Source organism: Triturus cristatus, chromosome 3_1, assembly GCF_964204655.1.
Source record: "Triturus cristatus chromosome 3_1, aTriCri1.1, whole genome shotgun sequence".
NCBI lineage: Eukaryota > Metazoa > Chordata > Amphibia > Caudata > Salamandridae > Triturus > Triturus cristatus.
The window spans coordinates 874,269,607-874,297,460 of NC_140583.1; the positions used below are offsets into that span (position 1 = coordinate 874,269,607).

General features: G+C 50.1%; 1 protein-coding gene across 2 annotated transcripts in view; it reads left to right on the forward strand.

Moving 5' to 3' along the window:
- The window catches only part of FASTKD1 (FAST kinase domains 1), a 199,845-nt gene that overhangs the window by 24,287 nt on the left and 147,704 nt on the right, over window positions 1-27,854 (forward strand). For both annotated transcript variants that reach the window (XM_085645355.1, XM_085645356.1), the window contains 4 exons: window positions 1,732-1,800; window positions 3,131-3,256; window positions 5,695-6,102; window positions 21,648-21,758. In XM_085645355.1, coding sequence (XP_085501481.1) covers window positions 1,732-1,800; window positions 3,131-3,256; window positions 5,695-6,102; window positions 21,648-21,758 — 714 coding nt within the window. The remainder of the gene's footprint in view (window positions 1-1,731; window positions 1,801-3,130; window positions 3,257-5,694; window positions 6,103-21,647; window positions 21,759-27,854) is intronic.

Here is a 27,854-nt window from a genome sequence, read left to right on the forward strand (position 1 = left end):
GTAATAACAGTTGCTCTACAATTCTCTGTTACCCTTAGTCTCCCGATAAAAATGCTACCTCACTTGTGTGGGTAGGCCTAGTGCCCGCGGCAGGAAACGGCCTAAAACGCACCACATTTTCATAGTGAAAACTGACTCTTTTTTTGCAAAGTGCCAAGCTGTTGATTTTGAACCCTAGCTCTGCCGGCACCTAGGAAAATCTAGCAAACCTATATTTACATATTCTATATACATTTATGAAAACTAGACACCCAGGGGAATCCAGGGTGGGGTGACTTTTCTGGCTCTCACCAGGTTATTTTACCCAGAATCCCTTGTAAACCTCAAATATGTCCCAAAAAACACATTTTCCTCACATTTCTGTGGTGGAAAGTTCTGAAATATGCATGGATCCACACAATTCCACCCACCCGCATTCCCCAAAGTCTTCCAAGAAAAATGATACCTCGCTCGTGTGGGTGGGTCAAGTACCCGCGACAGGCAAGGGCCCAAAACCTATTGAGGCGACATCAAAATTACCTATCACAAAACAACCTGGTTTTGCAAGGGGGGTCCCATGAGTTTTTGGCCCCGGACTCAGCAGCCATCTAAGGAAACCTACCAAACCCACACATTTCTGAAAACTAGACACCCGTGGGAGTTCAGCAAGGTATGGCTTGCATGGGTCCACCAACCTTTCCCTACTCAGAATCCCATGCAAACCACAAATTTTGTTGAAAAAATAAAAATGTTCACACATTTCTGTGTGGGAAAGTTGTAGGATCACCAGGCAGACACAAAGTTCCTACCACCCAGCGTTCCCCCAGGTCTCCCGATTAAAAATGGTACCTCACTTGTGTGGGTAGGCATAGTGGCTGCAATAGGAAATGGCTCAAATCGTATTGTGGGGACTTCAAAACTACCTATAACAAAACTACCTGGTTTTGGGGGCGGGGCAACTGGGTTTTTTAGGCCCCGGGCTCGCTGCCAACTAGGGAAACCTACCAAACCCACACATTTCTGAAAACTAGACACCCTGGGGAGTCCAATGAGGTATGGCTTGCGTGGATCCCTCAATGTTTCCCTACCCAGAATCCCCTACAAACCTCAAATTTAGCTGAAAAAATCAATTTTTTTCACACTTTTTTGCGTTGGATCACTGTACCGGCACAAATGTCCTACCACCCAGGGTTCCCCTTGTTCTCCCGAGTAAAATGATACCTCACTTGTGTGGGTGGGCCAACGCCCTGTGACTGGGAAGAGCCCAAAACATAGGGATAAAGGGTATAGCACCAAGAATTCTAAGCACTACATTTTTAGAAAAATACCATTTTTGCCAATTCTGCTTTGGTCACTTTATTTAGGTTGTGACCTATTATGGTTGATAGTGAGATCAGTAGTGAACACGATTTTGGCTGATAAGTAGTCTCTGACCTGTCCACCAAGTTATAAACCAGGCCCTCAATAACCATCTCTCTATAAAGCATAATACTTCACAAACTAAATAAAGCGCATTTGTTTGTAGTTGAATTTTAGAAACCAATCATCTGGAACACTTCTTTCATCTAAAGTAGCCCTCACTTTGCCAATTGCTAATGCACTCGTTATAAGGCAGACACGCTATCCATCACATTTTTGATGGAGTACTCATGTGCCAAATTCTAAATCGGATCTAAAGTATTTTTTACTTTACATTTTTCTTGCTGCAATATTTTATTTTCACTCTCTGTTTCTCTTTCTTTTATTTATTAGATTTAATGTTGTGCCTCATGATTCTCTAGTTGAGCAGCTGGTCACTGAAGGATGGCGACGTTTGCAAAGGTAAGACCATTTGTGCTTTAGACATCAAAGTTTTTGGCATGGGTACCTTTACTGAAGTACGAATTAATGGTCCCTGATTGTCCAAGTTACAGAAGAAAAAATCGATCGATATAAAAACACTTTGTACAGTGACCTGCACCACAAAGTTTTGAATCTACAACAGATGTAATAGAAAAGAAGTTGAATGCCACTATTGTAGTTTTGCTTTATGGTAGTTTACATCAAAAGATTGTTTTATAAGTCCTGAAGCTTCAAGCAAACTTTGCTGAACCTCTTACAATATTTTGTTAAATCTACTAGGAGAAGGTTGATGTCGCAAGAAAATTTAAATGTCCATAGTCTAAGTAGATATTTCAGACAGTACAGGAAGAGTAAATGCTTTGTCCACATTGCAGCAGTTTCCACTTACGTAGTCAGTAGGAGCATGCAATATCATTAGTGTTATGGTTCGCATATCCAAACAGGAGACCTATTCCCAACATTAGGCTTGTTTGTTAAGAGGGCTCTAAACAGTGTTGGAAAATTAAAATAATCTTCTATTTCAGAATGTTTTTTTAGTCAGGGTATCTTCTGTCCAAAACCTATTGGACCCACATATGAAACAAAATAGATCCTAATGAGTAATTTAAACTTTATGCAGACAGCCATTTGTTGATAATTTAATGCAATTCTTATAACAACAGTGTTGTAAAAAAAAATTCATGCAGTAGTTAAACAGATGCTTCTTGTCTTTATCATTCCCTCTACCAACTCTAAATTTGAATGTACTTTTTTGTAAGTTTACTCTATTTTAAGTGTTTAGCTGCAGTGCTACTTGATTTTGAGAGTTCTGCTTACAATTCAACGTACTTACTGCAACATAATAATGCAGTTTCCATGATCATTTGTACCATGCTGTTGAAAATGAGTGCTTATTGGTTACAACCCCACAAGCAATATCCTGCTCGCTTGCTCCGAGACTGCTATTTTGGCTCAATCAGAAATTTTACAAGCCATCATAGGGGATGGAAAATGAAAAGGTAACTGGTCACTTCGAGCATGGTGGCCATCTTGATTTTGTTCATGAATAACCAAAATATTTATTTTTGCCCTGCATTGTAGGACATATAAACTATGTTATCAGCAGTACGCTTACATTTTTACGTATTCTTATGTGTGAAATTCATAATCTGAACTATTTTAAATGCTGTCTAAGGTTCATTGATTGTGCTAGCTACTTTTATTTGGTAATGCATTGTTTTTCAGTAAAGTTTAAAAATTCACTAGTGTTTGACAATTTCAGTGAATCTTTTTATTTTCATTTCTTCTTTTTCTTGATTGTGTGAAATAGGTTTAACCCAAACGCACTGTCTAAATTTTCAGTGTGCTTAAGTGAACAGTACATGTATACTAGTCCACTGATGGGAGAAATAGCAAACCTGGCGAGAAAAAATCTGGACTCTCTTCAGGATCTGAGGTATTTATGCAGATTTCAATGGCGTAAACTTAGCTCCTAGAGCTGCAGATCACTTTACATATAACTGCAGTAAAAATCAGCAGAGAAGGAAGTAAATGATGTGTGCAGAAATGCAGAGGAAAATTTGCCACTGTAGTACTTGTACTTACTAAACATCGCTTCTCCTGAGAATTGTAAAGGAGATGTTGGGGAATCTAGTCTAGAGTTGTATGGAAGGCTGTTCTAGGTCTTTGCTGTGATGTTGGAAAAGGAGCGTCCTCCCCTTCTGCTTTGGTAGCTGCGGGTAGTATGGGCAAGTGAGAGGGAGGCAGAGCATAGTCTTCTCAGTGGTTGGTGGAAGTTCAGGCAGTGGTTAATTTATGAAGGGCCTTGGTTGTGTAGAGCCTTGTGTGAGTGGGTCATCAGCGTGAGTTGCCTCAGGTGGGGTGTGATGTGAGTTCGTCTGGGAAGGCTGAGGAGGAGTCTGGCTGTGACGTTCTGTATAGTCTGAAGTCTCGGTAGGAGGTGTGAGGTGATTCCTATATAGGGGGTGCTACCATAGTCCAGTTGGCTGGTGAGGAGGGCCTTTGTCATGGTGCATCTTGTGTGTAGGGGTAGACACTTGAAGATTTTATGTAGCATACGCTGGTGAGGAAGCAGGTGGAGGAGACTGTGTTGATCAGTGATTTCATGGTGATCTTGTTGTCAATTATTATTTTGAGGTTTCTGGAGTGGTCAGAGGCAGTGGGTGCGGGTCTTAGGTCTGATGGCCACCAGGAGTCATTCTAAGTGTTGTTGTCGAAGATCAGTACTTCCATCCGTCGGTGATGCTTGTCATGCATCTGTGGAAGCTCGTTCTGGTGATGGTGGTGGGGTAGTGGGTGAGTGAGAGGATGAGTTGAGTGTTGTCTACGTAGGAAATTATGTTGAGACCATGGGATCTGACTATGTTGGCCACCGGGGTCATATATTCGTTGAAGAGCGTGGGGCTGAGGGTTGAGCCCTGGGTGAGCCCACAAGTGGTCTCCTTGAGCCTGAAGGTGAAAGGTGGGAGGTGCATCCTTTGGGTTCTTCTGGTGAGGGAGGAGGTGATCCATCTGAGTGCGTCCCCTTGAATGCCGATGTGGTGGATTCTTTCGATCAGTGTATGGTGGGATACGGTGTGTAAGGTTGCGGAGTGGTAGAGTAGGATCAGAGCTGCTGTTTCTCCTTGGTTGAGGAGGGTTCGGATGTTGGCGACGACTGCAGTCGGGCGGTTTTGGTGCTGTGATTGCTGTGGAAGCCGGATTGGGAGGTGTTGAGTAGATGGTTCTGCTCCAGGTGTGTGTCCTGAGTTGCTTGTTGATGATCTTTTGCAGTATCTTCACTGGGAATGGGAGCTGGGAGATTCGGCAGTAGTTTGCTGGGGTTGGCAGAGTTTTTTTTTTTTTAAGAGTAGTTGTCTGACTTCAGTGCTTTTCCAGGCGCCGAAAAATATTGCAGTGGTGATGGAGGGGTTGAGCAGGGTGCTGAGTTCCTGGCCAATCCTTTGGTTTCTGAGGCTGAAGATGTGGGGAAAGCATGGGTCTGTAGGAGCTCCAGAGTGGATGGATTTCATGGTGGAGGTGGAGAGGAGGTTCCAGATGGTTAGTCTTTGGTTTGTGTCTGGTGCAGTGGTGGCATATCTGTTGAGAAAGTCTGTAGGTGTGGGTTGGGGTTCGAAGTTTCTGTATATGATTGTGATCTTGTCATGGAAGAAGTTGGTGCAGTTGTCACACAGCTGCTGTGAGGGTGTGGTGCAGTTTTCTCTGGCATCCGGGTTGGAGAATTCCTTGGTGTTGTCGCACATTTAGAGAAATCATAATGGATTTATTCAACATGCATGATCACTGCTGTCCATTTATTTCACACGATTTGTGCAGTATTTCAGGATGGAGAAAAGAAGAAACAGTTATTTGTGTGTAGCAGTAGCTGGTTTCTTCTGTAGTCTCACCAAGCCACTTAATGTGCTTTTTGTCTAGTAAGGTGAATGAGTTGTACAATGAATCCCTCTTTATTAGGAAAATTAAATGGTAATGTAGGTTAAGTTTCGGTGGCCTTTAAGCATCATATAGCCTGGACAAGAGACTGCTGCAATTGTATTAGGCTGTGGTTTCTTCCCTGATAGTCATATTTGTCCAAAATACATTTATGTAAGGTATTCATGCTGAAGAACCATTGAAAAGGTAAGGAACTTTTTCTTTCAGAGCCATGGGGGCATTGAATCTCAAAAATATGCATCCCCAAAAATGAGACTGATCACCTTTCAAATTCTAGTATCTTGTGCCTGAACAGCAATATTGATATATCTCCCTTCATCTGCACTTCATTGTAAAACACCCGTGTAAGACACTGCATGTTTTCCATTTTCTAATTGCCTGTGTTTAAGGAATCTGTTTTATGATCTCTGAATGAAATGCTAACTTGTTCTGATTTCGCAGGATCTTGACCAACCTCATGACCAGCATATCTGCAGTCATCTCGCTCCAGTTTCGTGATCAGTTAATCGAAAAGGCAGAGTCTCTCGTTGATGCAATGGATGTGGTGGAACCAGGACGCTTGAATGATCCACGGAGGGTTGTGCAGTTTCTTCGAAACGTGAAATGCACTTACCGGCCACTGTTGGATAAATGCAATTCTGTTTTTATTCGAAACATTGGCGAACTTGATATCGAAAACTTCAGCATTATCCTTGGACTGTATCAGTCCCTACAGTTTAATAATTCTGAGTTTCGGCTGCTGGCCAGACAGAAACTGACTGAAATGATGGACATCTGTACCGATTCTGTAAGCTTCGTCAAGCTGTTTGCTGCACTTGGGCCTATTGCAGGTCAAGAGGCAAGAGAAAAGTAAGTTCAGTTGTGACATGATGCATCACTATAAGTGTCAAAATGCTTCCTATGTTGCTTGCAAATTAAAAATGCAAGCAAAATCGGTCGTGTATTCAGATTGTCCTGCACTTAGATACATTGGTGTTTCTCTTCTTTCGTCTCATGCCTTTTCCTTCAAATACAATATGAAGTCTTGGTTGGGAAACATCTGAATGCTTTACTTATGTGTCACTTTTATTTGAAACATATTTAGAACAGAAAAAACAAGTCCCTGAAAAGCACAGTTTTGAACTGTTTAAATTTTAAGGGCGTCTTTTAAGACTTTATTTAAGTTGACTTGCTGCATGGCGTCACATACTTTCTAGAAAAACTAGTTGAAGTGAATGAAGCTGATGGAAGCACTTTCACATAATGACTTGATGACCCATTGAATACTGTAACTGTTTTAATGGTTTTCCTAAGGGGCAGATGCTTGTCCGTAGTTCACTTTAAGGTCAGCCACTTTTTGGTGTGACGTGTGAAAATCGAATTGGGCTGAGCCGTTTTAAAATAAATGACTTATTAAATGTTGGCTTCGACCTATCCTGCCTAAGAGAAAGATGCTCTTTCTACGTGACTGGTAGATTGTTGTGGCCTGACTTGTTATTCACCTGCAGATTTAGTGTTTTAGGCATGCGTAAAGCAGAGTTTGTTCATTTGACTGTGTGCTCTTCCACTACATCTGCTCTGTAGTTAAAGATACTTGATCCTCCGAAAGGCCCTTCCTGTTCTAATGACTCCCTTTCTCTTGTCCTCACTTTCAGTTCTTACTGTTTCCTTTTCTTCCCATTTCAGCCTCCAGCTCACTGTTTTTGGCACCAATTCACCTTGTAGGTGTGAATGCAGCGTTGCATAAATAATTCAGTGGTAGTTATTTTATGGATGCCTCTATGTATTATCCTAAATTAGGGTTGTTCTCTAACTGGAAGCCATTACAGTTTCCCCTCTTGGAATGTAAGTAAACTATCCTAAATTTTTCCAATCATTCACAGTACTTGCATGCTGAATTTCGAAGCTGACAATTATTCCTGGCCTATCCATATCCTGCAGGGGGGACAGTGGTCCAGCTTGAGGAGACGCATAATAAACCATGCTGTAATTATGTGCAGTGCCTGCAAAGTGGCTAAAAGAGCTAAGAATGTTATGCTATTTATAAAAAGAGCATTGCAGCTTGCACCACTAAGAAACCAATACAAACAGTCCACCCAAAAAAAACCTATTAAAAGATTGCCTGAAATGGAACAACCACCTGTGTCTCTAGAAGCAAGGGACTGTCCAGTAATTATTTCAAACTCACTGCTGTTGCCGCAGGAAAAAAACAGTAGGAAATCGGGTAGCTTTGGCCACAACCAGTGATGATTTTGCCTGTGTAGATGATACACATCTCATCATGATCTAACTTTCTCTCTTAGCTACACATATCTAAAAGGAGACGGTTTGGTTTTGAAAACTTGGAAGAACATATGGCCTTGCACCATCCTCATTAGTAAACCAGAGATGTATAAATTGCACACCAACTGGGTTATGACTGGAAAATGACCCGCCTAATGAATATTAATTAGGCATGTCACAGTTTGTGACCCATGTGATCGGCTCAAATGTAAGTATGGTGGCCTGCAAGGAAAGGCAGACCACAATCCTTGTGTTTGCATTCCCAAACAGGAAGCATTTTTTACAAGCCAGGGATAGGTGGGGATTTTATTTTTAGCTAATATAAAAATAACCTGTTGGGCACACAGGCAGTGTGGAGTTGGTCCACTGAACTAATGCAGGCTCCCTCGTCGCGTCGCTGAATAACCACAGACGAGCAGGCAATTGAGATCAAGCGTGCGCGTCGCTGAACAGCATATCGACGCGCAGATTAAGCCCAATGTAAACTTTATCTTTGGCCGTGCCTTATACGAACGTTAAATACCAGTTACCAAAACATATGTGTTTAAGCTGAAGCCAAAAACTCTATTAAACTTTCTCAAGCGTGCGCGTCGCTGATAATCAGATCGACGCGCTGGTAAACCTCTACGAAATTGACACACTTGATCGTGCGCAATGCCTCCAAAGCTGCAACAAATTATCTAGATTCCCTCTGTTTTTTTTTTTTAACTCGGGAACAAACGCCGAATGCAAACAGCCAATCGGTGTCTCACTGTATATAAGGCGTACGGGCCAATGGGACTCCGTGTCAATTAAATTAAAGACGTACCTCTTCCGGGACAAACCCTGATGTACGTGGAAACCGGCTTGAACTTGCCAGACTGTCGTCGTAGGAAGAGTCTTCAACGTGAAAATTCACTCGAAATCAATCCTTGCCGTGAAAAGCGTGGGTATGGGTGGAGTCTCCCGATCGTCGCCAAATGAAGTAAGCACATTAATCCATACGAACAAAGGTGGATTGTAAACGGAAGTTTATTGATCGTACTCCACCCATGACACGGAGTATCCCTTTTACAATCCAGATCCAAACGGTAACTGACTCGTCTCAACCGAGTCTCACAGAACACATCTTTGAACATATACAAAGAGAACCCACACAGTCGGATGCGCGAGGACCGTACCATGTGACCGATGCATCGCGCGCTTGCCGCGCGATGCATAACTCATCACACCATGTCAGTACCCGGCGCAAGCCGCCACCACCACAGCAACCAGCATGGTTCCTTAAGAGGAATCTGTCTCACAGCCTGCTGCATCTTTTGGGGAAAATAAACCCTTTGCGGACCAGTAACCTGTGATCTCACCCAGTAATTACTCAAGACCTTCTGAAAGCCATGGTGCAACCCCTTATGAAGGGAAGTTATTTAGGACTTTTGGCAGGAGGGTGGGGGAATAGCCCTAAGTGCTATAGTTTTTAAAAATTAATGAAAATTGAGTTTTTGCTCAAATTCTCCCGGTAGAATCACAGAAGTGAATTCCCAAAATAGTGTTAATCCAGCATAAACAAATACTTAAATCTGTATGCCTAAACTTGCTCATTTGATTATGAGCCACTAAGTTTTCAGCTTCTAAGAAGGGCTAAATAAATAAATACACACTCAAACTCGCTAAGGATCAGATTCCCATGGACCTCTTTAATGTCATCAGTAAGGGAAACTAGAACTTAATTCTCCAGTTTTATCTTCCTTATTTAGAATTGGTGTACGGAGCTTATGTCAGTCTTGTCCAACATGTTGCAGTTTGTACTTTAAAGGGGTCTTTTGTTAAGTCTACTTCAGCCATTGGCTTCTTTTGCTCCAGGATCTTCAGGCACTGGCTTGAGACATTGTCAACATTGTCAATCACATCTTGAATCAGCCCACATGAATAGCTTATCCTCACAGTTTTTCATCCGAGCCCACCAGTGAGCGCAAGCTGTGGGGTCGCAAAAGACCTGTTGTGGGCTCACCAAGAATTTACAGGGCTTTACTGCTTCCCCCATCACCTGCAATTTGTTTGCTTTGTTACTACGATTCAGGGCCGGACTGGGAACCCAAAGCAATCCTGTCATTTTCGTAGTATGAGCCCCCACCCTTCCTTGGGGGTGGAGGGGCGGATGGGGGTGAAAGTGTGAAGCACTGCTTCTTTTGTTACTAGGGGCCTATATTGCAGCAATGCAGCAAAACTGGCCCCCAATAACAAACCAGCATTTGCAATGCAATAGGTCTCGCATTTACGAGAGTTTGGGCTATTGGCATTGTAAATGACAATGCCTTTTATTTATGTGTCGTTTTTTAAACCGATAAATAAAAGGCATTGTCATTTACAATGCCAATAGCTTAAACTCTCGCAAATGTGAGACCGATTGCATTGCAAATGCCAGCGCTATAAAAATTTTTTTAAAGCATTATGAGGATGTCCTGCCTGCTGTGCTGGGAGGCTGTAATTAAAGCAAAGCCTACCAAGTAACAACACTCGTAACAGGGGGTGTCGCCTTGGGAAGTTACAAATTGAGACAAGGCGGTACTAAGGAGGGACTACTAAGCCTATTGAGCAAAGAACAGCCACAGTCTACAGTGGACAATGACACAAGCCAATGAAAAATATGGGCGGAGAGTGGGCTGAGCTTCAAGTCCCTACCTGACTACAGCACACCTCACAGAGCAGAGCATGCGCTGCCCAGGCTCGACCTAAAATACAGAGCAAGGACTTTTTAAAGATCGATTAAATACCTTTCTCCCATAGACAAAGGAGCTGAAAAGGAGACAGTCCGGCTCTCACCAAGAAAGGCTCAGTTCCCAGCTGTGACTCCATGACAGATCACACACTAGCCAAGATTCATTGAATATGAGGTATTGTTACGGATTGTCAAGTAGGTGTAGCCCTATTTCTGCTGAGTATTAAATAAATGGTTGTTTTTTTAAGTCCCAATTAGAACCAGGGCCCTTTACTAGGTTCGAAGGATTGTGTGTTGTCTCTTCCTGTGATGGGTCGTATGTTCTCACTTCCTGTGATCTCATCAGTGGACGTCACAGGCTGTGTGATATCCCTCCCACTTTTTGATTGTGATGAATTGACACTGTTGGCGTCACCTGAGCTAGCAGAAGGGCCCATTGGAAGATGCTGCATAGACTTCCTTGCTGGTGTGTTCAGAGGTGCCTGCAGTTTGCATTTCACATCATCACCTTCTGGTCCATTGTGTTATTACATCAGTGTAAGTGGGGAGTGAGTGCTTCGCTTACAGTTAACCTATTTCACTTTACACACTTAAGGATCGCTTTAATTACAGAGCGCTGTAGACAAATCAACACGTGCAGCCTTTCTGAGCCATCATTGTACCATCCCTCTCTAATCCGCCGTCTCCGCAGACCCAAGCACACCCACACTCCCCCTCTCCACCAAAGTGCGGCCTTCAGTTCCTACAGCTCGCCTTTCCGCTTCCCTGGATGCTCAAGTTATGTAGGCGTCTCAGCCCGGGCCTCGCGAGTGTGCCGGCTCACGTTGGGGGTCAGTCCCTCCCGTGCAGCCAGACGCTGCAGACGGCGGCTGCTCTGTCTGTGGAGCTCTGCCGTCTGGAGGAGGGGGGGCAGCTGGGGGCGTAACACAGGCCCCTACAGCACCTGCGCGCAAGGGGGCCCCCAGCCATTTACGGAACATCAAGCCCTTCAGCGGGCACTAATTCTGCCCAAGACTAATGAATATCTGAGATACTTATGGGCGCTCGTCGTCATATTCTGTAGGTGTGTGTGTGTGGGGGTGAGGTGGGGGGGTTGTTGGGGGCATCATTTTTCGTTAGGTCCCTGAGGCCAGCGACATGCTAGCAGCGCCTGTTCCATGGAGAGAGCGGTCTCAAGAAAGAAATGACGTATGGGTAGCGTCACCAAAAGCCACAGAGAGAAGAAACACGCCCGCCCGAAAAGCCACCCACCCACCAAAGAGAGTGAACACGCCAGATCCACCCAAGATGGGAAACGCACCAGACACACCCAAAAGGTGACACGCGCCACACCCACCCGAGAGGGGAAACACGCCACACCCACCCAGGAGGGAAAACATGCCACACCCACCCAGGACGGGAAACACGCCACACCCACCCAAGAGGGGAAAACACGCCTCACCCACCCAAGGGGGCCTGGTCCGACATGGCTGCGGCTTGGTGGGGCTGTCAGAGAGAGCTGTGAGGTGACGAGCACTGCCGGAGCCCCACGCGCCCTGCCCCCCTTTTAAAAGCAAAAACCAAAGGAAAGGATGGACGGAGTGTTGAAGATTGCAAGCACTCACCTCCAGTCAACTGATCTGGGTTTAATCCATCACCGTTCTTTAGCCCACTCTGCCACCCCAGTTCAGACATGGCCATATGCAAATCAGTCTGACCCTGTGCCTCATGGGAACAGTCCAGCCCGAACTGCCAAGCCATGTCTTCCCTGGACCGGAAACAAGCTTCCTGGGACCGGTTTCTGGCATTTCAGCCGTCTTCAGCCAGGCTTGCTTGAATCCAGTGGCAAAGTGAGCAAGGGACTCACGTCTGAGCATACCCTGCCAACTTATGGCGAACAATGCAAAAACCAAAGGAAATGATGGACGGAGTGTTGAACATTGCAAGCACTCACCCCCAGTCAACTGATCCGGGTTTAATTCATCACCGTTCTTTAGCCCACTCTGCCACCCCAGTTCAGACATGGCCTTTTAAAAGCAGCTTCACATCCGGGCCGGGGAGTAGACTTGGGAGGGTGAGGGCTGCCTGCGCATGCACGGTAGCTGGAACTTTTTTGCCTGCATTCTAAGTATTGAGTCAGCTTGGCGCGAGGGCTGCCCGCGCATGCGCGGTACCTAGAACTTTTCACCAGCATTCTAACGTATTGAGTCAGCCTGGCGGCGCTTTGCCTGCGGCTCGCGTGCCCAATGGCGGCGTGTGCGGAGTTCGCCGTACTTGAATGACAGGCTGAAGACGCGAGACCAGCAAAGGAGCAGCGCAGAGTCCCCACAAGAGCCGGTAAGTGGGGTGAGGCATGCTGTAGGTGTAAAGCGCGCCGCGCCTGGAGCGCGCGTGCGCATTAAAAAAAAGAAAGTAAAATTGCATGAGGCTTGCGAGGACGGAAGGGGGACAGGAGATGTGCACATCGCGCGTTTGTACGTGCGTGTTCACGGGCGCGTTCACAATTGTAGTCCGTCCTGCGCGTGCACATCTCCTGTCTCCCTTCCGAAGCAAGTCAGTAACAATAGATCTCGCTAGCGACAGCGCTTTCGCGCTGCGTCGCTAGGCGAGACCTAAAAAAAGGGCCCCCACTTCTGCAAAACTGGCTCCAACCCTTCCAGCTTCCCGGCAAAACGGATGATGCCTGCTATGGCCAGTCCGAACCTGCTTTCATTTGCTTACTTTTTATACGGTGGCTATACTTGCCCCAGCTGTCTTGTGTTTGTCCCTTTCCTTAAGTATATAATTCTTACATTCTCTCTGATTGGCTGGCTTCTGACCGTCCAGTGCTCACTTTTAGGAAACATATTTTTCTGTTTTCTTAAGTGCTACATTAGAGTGCATGTGTTTTCCAGCTCTTTTCCAGCTCTCTCCTTCGGAATATTCTCCACCCTCCCAAACACCTGCTCCTTGCACAGTGTTGCTGTCTCCCTCATGTTGCGAACACGCTCATGTGCATCTCCAAAAACCCTGCCTCCCCTGTGCTCCTTGTGGGTTTTCTCCCTCGTGCTTCTTTCTCTGCACCCTGCGTTTCTCTCCCTTGTGTGCTGCCTTTCTACTTTCTCTGCACACTACATCTTGCTTCCATTGTACCCCCAGAGCCACAATGTTTTGTGAATAATTTTGATATATATATTTTTTAGGAGGAGCGGTGGGTTGGCTTGGGCAACAAACTACTACCTAGTTTAAAAAACATTTTTTTTATCTGATCCATCTCTGATTGTCAAATTAAAATAAATAATGGCACCTGCATCATTTAGCAGGCATGCGTGCCACGAGCAAGGACACCCCTACAAAATAATGCAGCTCTGTCATTGCCCATGTCATTTTTTTTTTTTTTTTTCTAAATTTAGTAGAAGCATAGACCCCAAATGTGCAACCTACTGGCTTTGCCTCTGCTTGTTCGGTTGGCTGTTTAAATGAGTCCTTTTGTTTCCATCTGAATGCATGAGTAACTATTTTACATCTGAGATCGGCTAGTGAGCGACCCTGTATCAATGGGGTCTGAGGCCCGCAAAAGTATCTGAGAAATAGATGCTACAGGAACAAAAGACAAGCTTTATTTTCCATTGTATCCAGTTTCAAAAACCTTTGTTTATGCGGATTCCTCAGTATTACAGGGCAAATAAGAATTGTCAAAGCTAGTGAGTTTGGTGTTTGCACAACTTAAACAAATCCGATTTGCTCACAAAAGAAACATCCAAGCTGCTGGCTTTCCCAGTGTTTTATTTATTGTGTACTTTTACTAAGACATTGCCCAAAAACTAACAGCGCATTGCTAAACGAAGCAGAAACTGCCATTTTAGGGCGAGCCTAAATGACCTGTTGGGCTCAAGAAGAACTTGCAGGGGCTTACAGCTCACCCACTGCTTACCCTGGGTTGGTATTATTGTTACTCTCATCTGAAAGAAACCTGTTCGTGATAGATTCCTTACCTTAGAATTACCCCCAGGCATCAGACTGGATCCTGAAAGTTTTTGTCCGCTGTACCCCTGCGCGTCGGAAGGTGTCGTCGTGTGGCTCCGCGTCCGTTGTTGGCATTGTGGTCGCCGAGATGACGTTGCGCAAGTTACTTAGATGCCGCCCTCAAGCGCTGATGTCAGTTTTTTCTTTTTCCGCTCCAGCAAGCGCAGATCCGAAGAGAGCGGTACCCCCAGTCACTTTTTGATTGAGTTTTTTCGAAGCTTTTTGTCTCTTATCTCTTGAGTCGATTGACTCCTCGTGTAGTAGGGATGCCCGGCTTCAAGTCCTGCGGGGACTGTCATCGCACGATGTCGGTGACGGAACCGCACTGCGTGTGTCTTTACTGCCTGGAGCGTGACAACAACCCCAAGTCGTGCTCCGACTGTTGGGCCATGGTGCCGAAGACTTTGCGGGTGCGGTCCCAAAAGTTGCTAGAAGTTCGGCAGTTGGCTCTGTGCCGCTCATGGTCCCGGTTCCATGGGAGGTTGAGGGACAGGTCGCGGAGCCCTCACCACCAATCATCGAGTTCGAAGTCTTGGCACTTAAGGTCTGGTACGACAAAGCATTCCAAGAAGTCGAAGAAGCGCCATCTCTCTCTGACTTCCCCTCGCCCGTCACGGCTGAGGGTGCGGGTGGTGCCTCCTCCGCGGCTCCGGCGCAGGCTACGCAGTCGCCGCCGGCCTACCTGCCCTTCCCGGGCCCATCGGCGACTCCAGGCGGCTGCAGGAATTTCTGTCAGCCATGGCTCGCCTCTTTGGGCCTTCGTGCCTTGCCGTTGCACATTCGGGCCCCACGGGCCTGACTGTGGGTCCTATCCCTTTCCTGCTGGCGGCTCCGGCCCCGGCATCGCTGTGGGCTCCGGCCCCGGCGCCGCAGGACCCCCATGGATCCGTGCCTGAATCCCGGACGATGCCGGTTGACCTTGTGAAACCTCCACCGACATCGACGCTGATGGGGGATTTCTATCCCTATGTCCGTCCTCCTTATTTTTGGCCTGTTTATCAGCCTTCGGAGGAAGGGGAGAACTGGGAGGGGGTCTAAGGACCCTCTCACAGCACAATGTGAGTTTGACCCGAACTGGGCAGAGGAGTTTGGGGATGCCAGTGGTCTTGATACCTCTCCTGACCTTGACATGCTGTCTCCTCCTACCGTGGCGACGGAGGAGGGTGCAATTACGCAGTGGTGTTGCTTAGGGCGGCGAGGCCCTCCACCTCGAACTCCTTATAGTGGCCGTCAAGACTCACCTCCTGACAGAAGTGCTTCAGCCGGCGGCTACCTCTTCGAAGCTACTGCTGCATTTTAACAATGCACTTTCGGATGTTCTTTTGGGCACCTGGTCCAGGCCCACAAAAGGGGCTCCGGTGGATAGGAACAGGGCCCGACTTTTCCTTTCCCAACACCCCACCCCTGGGAGCTTGGTTGTCCAAGCCTCTGCGTCCCGAGCGCATTCCCTACCGCACCACCGGACAGGGAATCCAAGAAACTGCAGCATTTCGGTAAGAAGATTTTTTTCTTCCCCCAGTTCAGGGCTGCGGTCTGTTAACACCGCATGCCTCTTGGGCCGTTATTCCCACTCTGTGTGGGATACGGTGACGCGGGTGCTGCCTCAATGTCCGGAGGAGTCCCGGACAGTGCTCTCTCAAGCTATTGCTGAAGCGAGGGATGCAGCCAAGTTCACTGTTCACTGTGGCCTTTACACCGCCGACTCGCTGGGCAGGGCGATTTCCACGACAGTGGCGCTCCGTCGCCACGCCTGGCTGAGGACAATTGTTTTTTCTTGGGATGTCCAGAACAGTTTGATGGACATGCCCTCCGATGGCTATTGTCTTTTTGGCGACAAAGCGCACTGGAGCGCTTTAAGGACTCGCGGGCTACGGCCAAGTCCTTGGGCCTTTCCGCCACGCGCCCTACTCCGCCTTCTGTTTTTCGCTCCTTTCGTGGCCACGGAATGGGCGCTCGACACATTCGTCTCAGAGCCACAGGCCTGCGCAGCAACAGTCTCAGCGCGGCTGTGGACGTGGGACCCGCCGAGCCGGGTCAGGGGGCCAGCGGGCGGGTCAGTCCACCTCCACTCCAGCCACCACTGCCTCCAAACCTTCCTAGTCCGGTTTTTCAGCCCATCAAATGCCAGTGGGCAGCAGGATTCGCCATCACCTCCCCCACTGGCGCACCATCACTTCGGACAGGTGAGTTTTACAAATAGCTACTCCCTCCTCTTCGAGACTACCCCTCCAGCCATGCCACCCCAGTACCACCGCATGTCGAGGGATCATTTGGCACTTCTCCAGCAGGAAGTTGTGGCCCTCTTGGCCAAGGGGGCCATCAAGCGCATTCCTGTGCCAGAAGTAGGATGTGGTTGTTACTACCCCTACTTTCTGGTGCCCAAGAAGGACAAGGGCCTTCGTCCTATCTTGGATCTCAGGGACGTCAATAGCGTCCTCCGGAAGGAGAAGTTCAAGATGTTAACTCTGGCTCAGGTCTTGTCTGCCCTCGACCCTAGAGACTGGATGGTAGCATTGGACCTGCAGGGCGCATATTTCCACATTCCCGTCCTGCAGGCCCACCGGCGTTACCTGCGGTTTACGGTAGGCCACGAGAACTTTCAGTTTACTGTGCTCCCTTTTGGCCTTACCAGCAACCCTCGGGTGTTCACGAAAGTGATAGCAGTGGTCGCAGCTCATCTGCGCAGATCAGGGGTTCCAGTCTTCCCCTATCTCGATGACTGGCTGTTGAAGGCGGACTCGCCCCGGACAGTCGTCTCCCACCTCCAGACTAGGGCCGATCTGCATTTGCTGGGGTTCTCCATCAATGTGCTGAAGTCGCACCGGATTCCCTCTCAGAAGCTCCTCTTCATCGGAGCGGTTCTAGATACGACGCACTTTCGGGTCTATCCTCTCGAACGGCGAGTCCAGGATATTCAGGCTCTGATTCTGATCTTTCAGCCTCTATCCTGGGTTTCGGTCAGGATGACATTGAGGCTGCTGGGCCTCATGGGCTCCTGCATCCTACTGGTCGATCATGCCAGATGGCATATGCGGGCTCTGCAGTGGGACCTGAAGTTCCAGTGGGCGCAGCATCAGGGAAACCTGTCCGATCACGTCCAGATCTCGGCGGGCACTGCACAACCATTGCAGTGGTGGCTCAAGAACTGGCATTGGGTCAATGGCCGATCCCTCTCCCTTCCCCAACCGTAGCACACAGTGGTGACGGATGCGTCCCTCCTGGGATGGGGCGGCCACATGGGAGAGGCGGAGATCAGAGGCCGCTGGTCTCCGGCGGCGTCCAGGCTCCATATCAACCTTCTGGAGCTCCGGGCGATCTGACTTGCACTGAAGGCATTCCTTCCCTCTGTCAAGGGGAGAGTAGTGCAGGTGTTTACAGACAACACCACCGCCATGTGGTATTGCAACAAATAGGGTGGGGTGGGGTCGTGGATCCTATGTCAGGAGGCCCTGCGCCTCTGGACATGGCTGGAACATCAGGGCATTTCCCTGGTGGTTCAACACCTGGCAGGTTCACTGAACGGCAGGGCGGACAAACTCAGCCGCAGATGCAGGATGGCTTCTTCATTCGGGAGTGGTGCAAGGTCTCTTTCTACAGTGGGGAGAGCCTTGGTAAATCTATTCGCCACCGAAGAGAAAGCGCAATGTCAGCAGTTCTGCGTGTTGGAATTTCCAAGGCGGCACTCATTCGGCAACGCTTTTCGGCATGAGTGGAGTTGCTGTCTATTATACGCCTTTCCGCCTATACCATTTCTGCCCAGATTGCTGAAGAAGATCAGGCGCGACCGGGCCCAAGTCATTCTTGTGGCTCTGGACTGGGCTTGAAGAGTTTGGAATCCCGACCTACTCAGTATGACCATCGATTCCCTCCGATCCGACTGCCTCTTCAGGAGGATCTTCTGTCGCAGCAGCAGGGGATGGTCCTCCACCCGAACCTGTCCAGTCTCCACCTCCTTGCGTGGAGATTGAGCGGCGGCAGTTGATTCCTTTCGACTTGCCTCCTGAAGTCTGTGATGTCATTCTGGTAGCCAGGCGTCCCTCCACTAAGTTGGTATACGCCTGCAGGTGGAACAAGTTTGTGGCATGGTGCACAGCAAAGGCTGTGGATCCTCTTTCTGCCCCTCTTTCAGAAGTCCTTCTGTTCCTTCTTTCTTTGGCCCAGCAAGGTTCTGCTCTGGGCACTATCAAGGGCTACCTTTCTGCTATTTCAGCCTTTCTCAGGCTTCCTGATCAGCCTTCCCTTTTCAAGTCCCCTGTTGTAAATAGATTCTGCAAAGGCATTACTCATCTTTTCCCTCCTATTCCCTTCGTAATGCCACAGTGGGACTTGAACCTGGTTCTCACATATTTAATGTGCGCTCCCTTTGAGCCTCTTCACAACTGTCCTCCTCGTCTGTTAACTTTGAAGACTGCTTTCCTGGTCGCCATCACCTCTGCTAGGAGAGTGAGTGAGTTCCAGGTTCTTTCCTGTCTGTCCATCCGGACAAGGTTGTGCTCAGAACGCGTCCATCCTTTCTGCCAAAGGTTGTCGGGCAGACCATCACCTTACCCACCTTCTCTCCGCATCTTTCCAGAGAGGAAGAGAGGCTCCACTGTCTGGACCCAAAACGTGCGCTCTCATTTTACCTGAATCGCACACAACAGTTCCGGGTGGATGACCAGCTCTTTGTTGGCTACATAGGCGCCAAGAAAGGTCGGGCCGTATACAAGCGGACTATCTCCTGATGGGTCGTCTTGTGTATTAAAGCCTGTTATTCTCTGGCGAGAAAGGAGCCTCCGGTGGGGCTGCGCGTCCATTCCACCAGGGCGACGGCTGCCACTATGGCATTGAGACGTGGTGTCCCCTTACAAGACATCTGTCAGGCAGCTACGTGGGCCTCATTGCACACTTTTACTAAGCACTATTACTTGAACAGCCGAGTCCGGAGAGACAGCTTCTTTGGCCGATCTGTTCTCGGGGACTTCCTGGTGTGATCTTGGTTCGCAGACCCACCACCGGGGTTTGTATTGCTGGGGTATCTATTCTAAGGTAAGCAATCTATCACTAACGTATTTCTTTCAGATGAACAAGTTACTTACCTTCGCTAACGATATATCTGTAAGAAACATTAGTTAGTGATAGATTCCTTACCGCCCCATCCATCCTCCCCGTTCTGTGAACTAATTTCTAGGGTTAAAGTCATCCCTTTCAGGGCCCTAGTTTCAATGCACCAGTGGTCAGTATCTTGCATGGCTCTGCTTTTCTGGTGCAGAAAGTCGTGTACAGAACTGCCGTCCGCGCGCGAGGGCGGCGTCTAAGTAGCTGCCGCGACATCATCTCGGCGACCACGACGCCAACGACTGATGCGGAACCGCACAACGCCACCTTCCGACATGCAGGGGTACTGCTGACGAAAACTTTCCAGATCCAGTCTGACACCTGGTGGTAATTCTAAGGTAAGGAATCTATCACTAACTAATGTTTCTTATAGATATATCGTTACCAAAGGTAAGTAACTTGTTCATTTGCTTGCTTGCTTATTCAGTGGCCATCCTTGTCTTCGCTTTCCATCGTGTTTCTCCTTACACTGGAGCATAGCTTCTTTACCATTTCTGTGATTGACTGGCTTCTATCCTTCCAATGCTCACTTTTAGGAAACTGCTTTTCTTCCCCTGTGTAAGCAATCCTTAAGCGTGCATGCATTTTCCAGTTCATTTGTGCTACTTTTCGCCGCCGTAACCCCACGCTCCATGTTGCGCTCTCTCTCGTGCTTCTCCCACTGAAAAATTCTCTCCCTCCTCTCTGTTGCTTTTAACTCATGTGCTTCAACCCTCTTCTCCCCATTTTGTTGTCCCTCGAATGCTGCTTTTTACCTCTCGCAATCATTTTCCCATTGCTCCACTCAACCAGTCCTTCATAGCTCCCCAAACCCACTCTTTTATTTATTTTTTTAACTTGTTTTTCTTGGAGAAGACCAGGCAGCACATTTGCCTTCAAAAAAGCTTTTGCACATCTTGAAAAAAATGTTTGTTTACCGATTCATGACATATTGATTAAAAAATAAAATGGCACCAACGCCGTTTTGTAGACACGCATATGTAATTGCGCAAGCATGTTCTAACAGAATGATGCTGCCGCTGTGGCCTCTGCATCCTACTTCTTCTTTTTTTGTGAAATTTCTTTATTTTTTTAAAAAACGTTTTTATCTTTTTTTTTTTCCTTTTTATTTCTTTTGACCATGTTGCTCAGGAACTTACCAATACTTTGCAGCATTGCCAAACGGCATTGATGAAGCCAATAGTTCAGAAAGCAGAGACTTGTTGGCTTTGCCAGTGTTTGTTCTGTGATTGCAATTCTTATGATCAAAAGTCTGCCTACTGTCCACTGTGGGGCCTGATATGAAGGCTGTATGGCAATGGGAACTCCTTATTAAAAACTCGACTGGAGTGTTCCATTAAATATTTCATGATCTTTACCTTCATACTAAACAAAAAGGTCCATACGAGGTGCAAATAGTAATTTATTAATCCCTTGATGTCACATTTAAAAAAAAAAAAAAAAAAAACTTTTATTTATTGGTTTCGGCTCCTGCACACATTATGTTCAGTGTTACAGTCAAAAATGATATAAGCATCATGGGTAGTAACAAGAACAACACATTCAGACAAGGTTAAAGCTATAACCTTTTACATGTGACGTCTCTAGGACGAAAACTAGAATAAAACACAATACACAATATGACCCCTGCCAGCTATTTGAACCCACAGGGCAGTATTGGTGAACTGGTCCGCAGCGGTTACAGTGTAACACAGTCTTGACTTAATTTACCTCAACAGTTGGAGTTCTGATTTACTTTTTCTTTAAACCTTTGACCACTTAAAGTTCTCCGTGTGCAACTTTTGCATTCCCCATTTCCAATATTTGTAGTGTTGCTTGGGTCCATTTCAGCAGCTAACCTTCTTGATCACCGCATTCAGTCTAGAGGGACTCCATATGCCCCTTGGCTTAGGAACTTCTTTAAAGTTCTTGCGTAGCAAGTTTTAGAGATTTTTGATATGATCACATGCACTGCATTTCTAAAATATGATTCCTTAAGCTTTGGTTGTTAAAGGAAGTATGCCTTTACCTCTTTATGCTCAAACGAAAGTGAAGTCTCAGAGAAAAGGGCTACTATTCTTTACTTATTGTATATAAGAGTCTGTCTGCATAAGGGCCTGGGTCGATTTGTGTTTGTTAAATGTACTTTTGGGTCGCTTTTTGCTGTAAAATCTGCATTCAAATAATGTTTTTTTTAGTTCAAAATAGAAAGGTGCTATTGTAGAATAGGAACCAAAATAAAATGTGCGATGAACTTGTGTGATGGTTGATCCCTATAAACACAGAAAGGATAAAGTTCGTGAATAGATGGAAGTGGTCATATATCTTTTTCAATGATGCTTTAATATTTACACGTTTTCTCTTGCGTTATTTCTAGACTTGAATCGGGAGTCCTGTTGATTGCGGATGAACTCAACCCTTATCAAGCTCTTGCTGTTGTTACTACGATGGAGGAAATGGAATGTAGAAATCTTCAACTAATTCAAAAGTAAGTTTTTTAATGTATATGTTTATTGTTTTATTTTTTATATTACTTTCTATGGTAGACATTGGATCATCTGATCAAAGCAATTTTTCCTAGCCGCTGTATGTTGGACAAAGAACTATGCATAAAATACAGTATAAAATCATGATCAGTAAAAATACAGAAAATAAATGTAATACAAAAAACATACATGAAACTGTGGCAAAACCTAGTTTACTTTGCAAGGTCTCCAGCTGTAAATTGAAGTCATTAATGAGTTAGTGTCCATATGAACGATGCACAGGGTTGCAGACATACTGCCTGTATAAGGTTACTGAACTCTAAATATTTGTATTGTTCATCTGATTGTGACTATCGGCACTTTATTCATTTCACTGCTTTTTGCCCAGCGCCATAAATCGAAGTTCAAATTCAAGAAACTTTATTAAGACAGCCAAGTCTATCAAAGTGCGAAAGTGCCAGGGGGGGCGTGGCCAACTGGCGAACATGGCGGACGCCAGTGCTTGAGGCTCCGACCGTTACCCCCGCTTAATCCTGCCAGTTCTCCTGTGAAGAGGGCAGCCCTGGCCTGTGAAGCGCTGGTCGGGTGTGCGACGACGGCGGGGACGATCCCTGAGGCCCGGGAGCTGTGGGGGGCCGCCTCTGGGCGAGACCCGCGAGACGAGGATGCATGCGGCTGCCCGCGCGGCGGAGCTGACCGCTGGAGGCGGACGCCGGCTTGAGGACGAGTCGGGCGAGCGGAGGACGGGGAGCGGAGTGACCTACGAGCCCCCGTGTGATTACTGTGGGGGCTGCCCCCGGCTGGAGGCTGCGGTGCGGCGGAGGGCCTGCTGCAGTGGAACGCAGGGGAGCGGCGGCGGCGGCCTGGGCCGCGCTGTGGTGGCCTGTCGCGGCCCGCGAGGACACTGGTGGTGGCGAAAAGCGGAGCCGAGCCCTGGGGGAGCAACGCGGCTTGACGGCCTGAGCAGCCTGCATATAGTGAGGCCCGCAGCCCGGACACGGCGGACGGAGAGCTGGGGGCCTTGGGACGCCGTGGGCCCCGTGGAGGTGATGAGTGCAGAGGCGCCACGACGAACTGTGAGTTGCTGGGGGCTGTGGAGCCTGCGGAGCGGCCTGCGCTACCGTTGCGGGGAGAGCGGCGGCCTGTGATCGCACCTGGGGCAGGTGCGCCTTAGGAGAGGTGGAGCGGAGCGGCTGCTTCAGGGACATAGAGGCAGAGTGGAGGAGTGACTGGACAGCCTGAAGGGCCCGGAGGCTGAGGGACGCTCGCTGCCGGGAGCCTGTGGACTGGTGCGGGCGGTGGCGGGCGCCATTTCGCGAGGGACGCCATATTGGGAGCGCCGGCGGTGGCCCTCTGAGAGCGGGAGCCCATCGTTGTGAACAACAGTGAAGACCAGGCGACCGGGAAGTAGGAGACCCTCTGTGTGGCTGAGTGAGGCACGCTGGGCGTGGGGGGCCCCCCCGGACGTCCCCGGTAGCCGGAGTGCTGGATTGGTGACATTCCATGTGCCCGGGGGCCCAGCAGATAGCCGGCGGGCACCGGTCGGGTGTACCCGGCGACACTGGGGTGACACCGGCCTAAATACAGTCGGCGCCGCTGAAGGGAGCCGCGGGAGTCCCCGGCGGGCGCCGGTCGGGCGTACCCGGCGTGGCTGGTGAGGGACTGGTGCGAGTCTGGCTGGTCGCGGTCGGCGCCACTGAGGGGAGCCGCAGGAGACCCCACCGGCTGGTACATTAAGGAAACGAGGGCAGCGGTGTGCTGACCTGGGGAGAGACGCAAGACATACTGGTCCAGGAGCCCTGCGGACCTTAGGGCCTGCTGCTTGCCCGAACTGGTGGCCGCGCAGAGGGGCGCACCGTACAGGAGCAGAGGTGCAGCCACCGGGCTGCGCCCGTGACACCAGGAGACAGCCTGTGGATGCCGACGGCTCAGCAATACGCGATGGGCCGGCTCCGTGACAAAACGCAGCAGGGACAGTCACGCGCAGGGAGCTTGGACACCACGCAGGCCCGTCCAGGGGGGGACGCGGAGCCACAATCGGCGGCCCTGTCGGCCAAGATGGACATCATGCTTGCGGCGGTGGAGAGACTCCGCGCCAGCCTGGAGCAGACGAGAGAGTCCTTAGAAGCCAGGATTGATAAGGTCACCTCCGACTTTACGCTCCTGCATGCGGACCACCGCAAGCTGGCCGAGAAGGTCACGGTACAGGGCCAGACGCTTCGGGAGCTCCAGCCGGTCACCCAGAGCCACGGCGCAGCGCTGCAGGATGTGTTGGATAGGGTTAATGCGCTTGAAGACCGGGTTGATGGAGCAGAAGGGCGCTCCCGTCGCAATAATGTACGCGTCGTGGGACTTCCAGAGGGCGTGGAAGGAAGGAACCCGGAGCAGTATATGGAGCGCTGGCTGAAGGACCTCTTGCCGCAGGGGGCGCTGTCCCAACACTTTGTGGTGGAAAGAGCGCACAGGGTGCCGGCGCAACAACCCAAACCAGGGGCCCGGCCCCGCCCGTTCCTCTTCAGGCTCCTGAACTATCGCGACCGGGACGCGGTCCTGAGTGAAACACGCAAATCTGGAGACCCGACAGTTGGCAGTAGTCGCGTCATGTTCTTCCCCGACTACACCGCGGCTGTGCAACGGCGCAGGAGCAACTACTTGGCGGTGAAGAGGCAACTTCGGGAACTGGAGCTGCCCTACTCCTTGCTGTTCCCGGCCCGTCTGCGAGTGGTGGCAAAGGAGGGGACCCACTTCTTCGACTCCCCGGCGGATGTCTGGGACTGGCTGGAGGAGACGGGACGGGGACGAGACCCGCGGGCGCGGAACCTGACGGCCGCCCGGAGAGAGGACCCAGGAGGCGCAGGAGGCGGGGAGCTCGGCAGCAGATGCGGACGGGGCTGGTGGCGCCTAGCCCTGAGAGGATCAGAATGGAGCGACAGGAGGTCCTTGATGCGGTGGCGACTCTGGGGACGCCACACAGCGGAGACTGCATGGAGACTGGAGCGTGCAGTGCCCCGGGGACCAGTGGTGCCTCGTCCCCGTCCACGGCGATCTCGGAGGAACTGGCTCTACCGGTGGTGACCCCACAGACTGCTGACTTGATTGTGTGATGGGATACTGCCGCACCACACTGGGGTGGGAGTCATGCGGGGTAGGCATGCCCGCGCACCTGTCCTGCAGCCGCGCACCTGGGGGAGGGGCGGGGACCTGAGAGAGAGTTTTTACGGAGGGCATAGACTTAGTGCTGGAGGCGCCCGGCAGTGCAAGGCGGCTTGCTAGTGGCGCGTGCCACTGGATGTTACAGTGGGGGGTCCCTGCTGCCGCGCCCTCGAGCCCGGACAGCGCGACAGTTTCATGCTAGATACGCTGCTACTTTCCCTTCACCTAGAGGAGACTGGGGAGGGGGAAATCGTGCCAACTTGTCGACACTTCCGCGCGTACCCCATCAGACACTGTACTGACACACTGCATCGTTAATTAGTTTCTTTGAAGTTTGGACGGATGCCCCGTTGGGAATACGCCCCCTTTTGTTCAACTGTTCACGGCAGTTACACTGTTTACATGGCAGCGCATTCATATGTTCCCCTGGGTCACGCGGCCGGCCCCTCCTCCTCCCCCCCGGGTGCGAGCACTCTACTTCCAGCCCGGCTGGCTTTTCCGACTTCACGATGACACACACTAATATTGTGACTTTTAATATACGGGGCATGCATACACCGTCAAAGCGCTACTCCATCTTCTCCTACTTACAACGCCACTCTGTTGGGATCGCCCTCCTGCAGGAGACGCATATGTCGCAGCTAGAACTGGGCAGGCTTTCCAGGCGATGGAGAGGGCACACATATGGCACCACTTATTCGGCGCATGCGCGCGGCACATTGATATGGGTGCGAGCGGGGGTCCCTTTCCGGTGCGAGGAGGTGGTGGTGGACAGTGAGGGCAGGTACACGCTGGTGCGGGGAAAATTGAACGGGCAGGAGATGTTGCTGGGTTCGATATACGCGCCCAATGTGGATCAGCCGTCCTTCCTGGGACGTCTGACACAGCTCCTGCACCCTTATGCAGGGCTCCCCTGGCTGCTGGGGGGGGACTTTAATATGGTGCTGGATGTCCAGCTGGACAGATCCTTCCCTCCCCTGCGTGCTGCGATGGTGGAGTCCAATGCTCGGGCGCTGGGGGACTGGCTTGCGCACTGGGCGCTGCAGGACCTGTGGCGCACCCTCCACCCGAGGGACAGGATATATTCTTATTACTCGGCAGTGCACGACCTACACGTCCGGCTGGACAGGTTGGTGGGCTCGCAGTCACTACTCCCGCTTATAGCGCGCTCTGAATATCTGGGCCGAACGTACTCCGATCATAACCCTTTGTGGTTCCAGCTTAGCTGGGTGGTGGAACGGCCGCCGGTGCCCACCTGGCGGCTTCAACCAAGCGCGCTTGAGGACCCGGAATTTAGATCTTCCCTTGGCACGGCCATTCTGGCATACTTTGAAGCAAACGAAGGGACTGCGAGTGATGCACTGGTGGAGTGGGAGGCCCATAAGGCGACCATCCGCGGCCACTGCCTGGGGGCCACCTGGAACATACGCAGGGGCCTCTCGGACTCTCTGGCGAGCCTGGAGAATGAACTCCTGCGGCACGAGAGGGAGGGAGAAGGAGGGGGTCGGCACTCACACACCCTGGAAGACCTCCGGGAAAGGCACGCGGACCTCCTGGAGAGGCTCCGGTGCCACAACTACGCTGCGCACACAGCCAGGACGCACGCTAGAGCAGACAGGGCGGGCCGCCTCCTGGCCTGGCTCATACGGCAGGAGGACCGACGTGCCCCTATAGGAACGATCCGTAGCGAGGATGGCACGCTAGTCTACACACAGCGCGAAATACACCGGGCCTTCGCTGACCACTATAGGCAACTGTACAAAGCACGGGGGACTGGCCCCCCACATCTTCTTGGGGACTTTCTGGCCTCTGTCCAGCTCCCCGAGGTCACGGCGGCACACAATGGGGAGCTCGCCGGACCTCTCTCTCTGGAGGAAATTGGGGAGGCAATTCAATCAATGGCATCCGGGAAGACGCCGGGGCCAGATGGCCTGCCCGCGGAATACTACAAAGCATATCGAGAGTCCCTGGCGCCGCTGCTGAGAGAGCTCTACAATAAAGCACTAGAGGTGGGGTCGCTCCCCCCTTCTATGCGGGAGGCGTTCCTGGTCTCCCTGCCTAAGCCTGACAGAGACCACACGGTGCTGGGCTCCTACCGTCCCTTAGCGATGCTTAACGTGGATTACAAAATCCTCGCCAAAGTGCTGGCGGAGCGGCTGGCGCCGGTGGTCCCTCATCTGGTGCACACCGACCAGAATGGCTTTGTCCCGGCACGGTCAACGTCCCTGAACATTCGGCGATACTTCAGGGTGGCAACCGAGGCAGTGCATAGGTGGCCCAGAGCGGGGTGCCTCATCCTGGACTTGGAGAAGGCATTTGACAGTCTGGAGTGGGGTTACTTGGCCGAGGTGTTGCTGCGATATGGGTTGGACGGGGAATTCCTGAAGATGGTCGACCTGTTATACAGGCGCCCCACGGTCCGTGTCCGACTGGGCCCTCACCGCTCGGAGGCGATACCGGTGGGCCGCGGCACCCGCCAGGGGTGCCCACTATCCCCGCTCCTGTTCGCCCTGGCAATTGAGCCTCTGGCTGCGGCTGTGCGGGCAACCCTGGGAGATGGTATACCATTGGGGGACGCCGTCCACCACGTGTCGCTCTACGCTGATGACCTGTTGGTCTATGTGCGAGATGTGGGGCGTGCCCCGGAGGAGCTGCCGCGGCTGCTGAGGACGTTCGCCGCTATCTCGGGGCTACGTGTGAACGCAGCTAAATCCTGCCTGTACGCCTTTAGCGCCGGTATCGACGATCCGAGATACTGCCTGGATGGCACGCTGGTCCAATGGAAGGAAGACACCTTCCGCTATTTGGGGATACAAATTTACCGATGCCCGGCTGACCTTTTCGATGGGAATTTGGGGAGAGCGGTCACGGCGCTCAGGTCGCAGGTGCACTTCTGGAGCGCACTCCCACTGACGACCACGGGCAGGGTGGCGCTGGCCAAAATG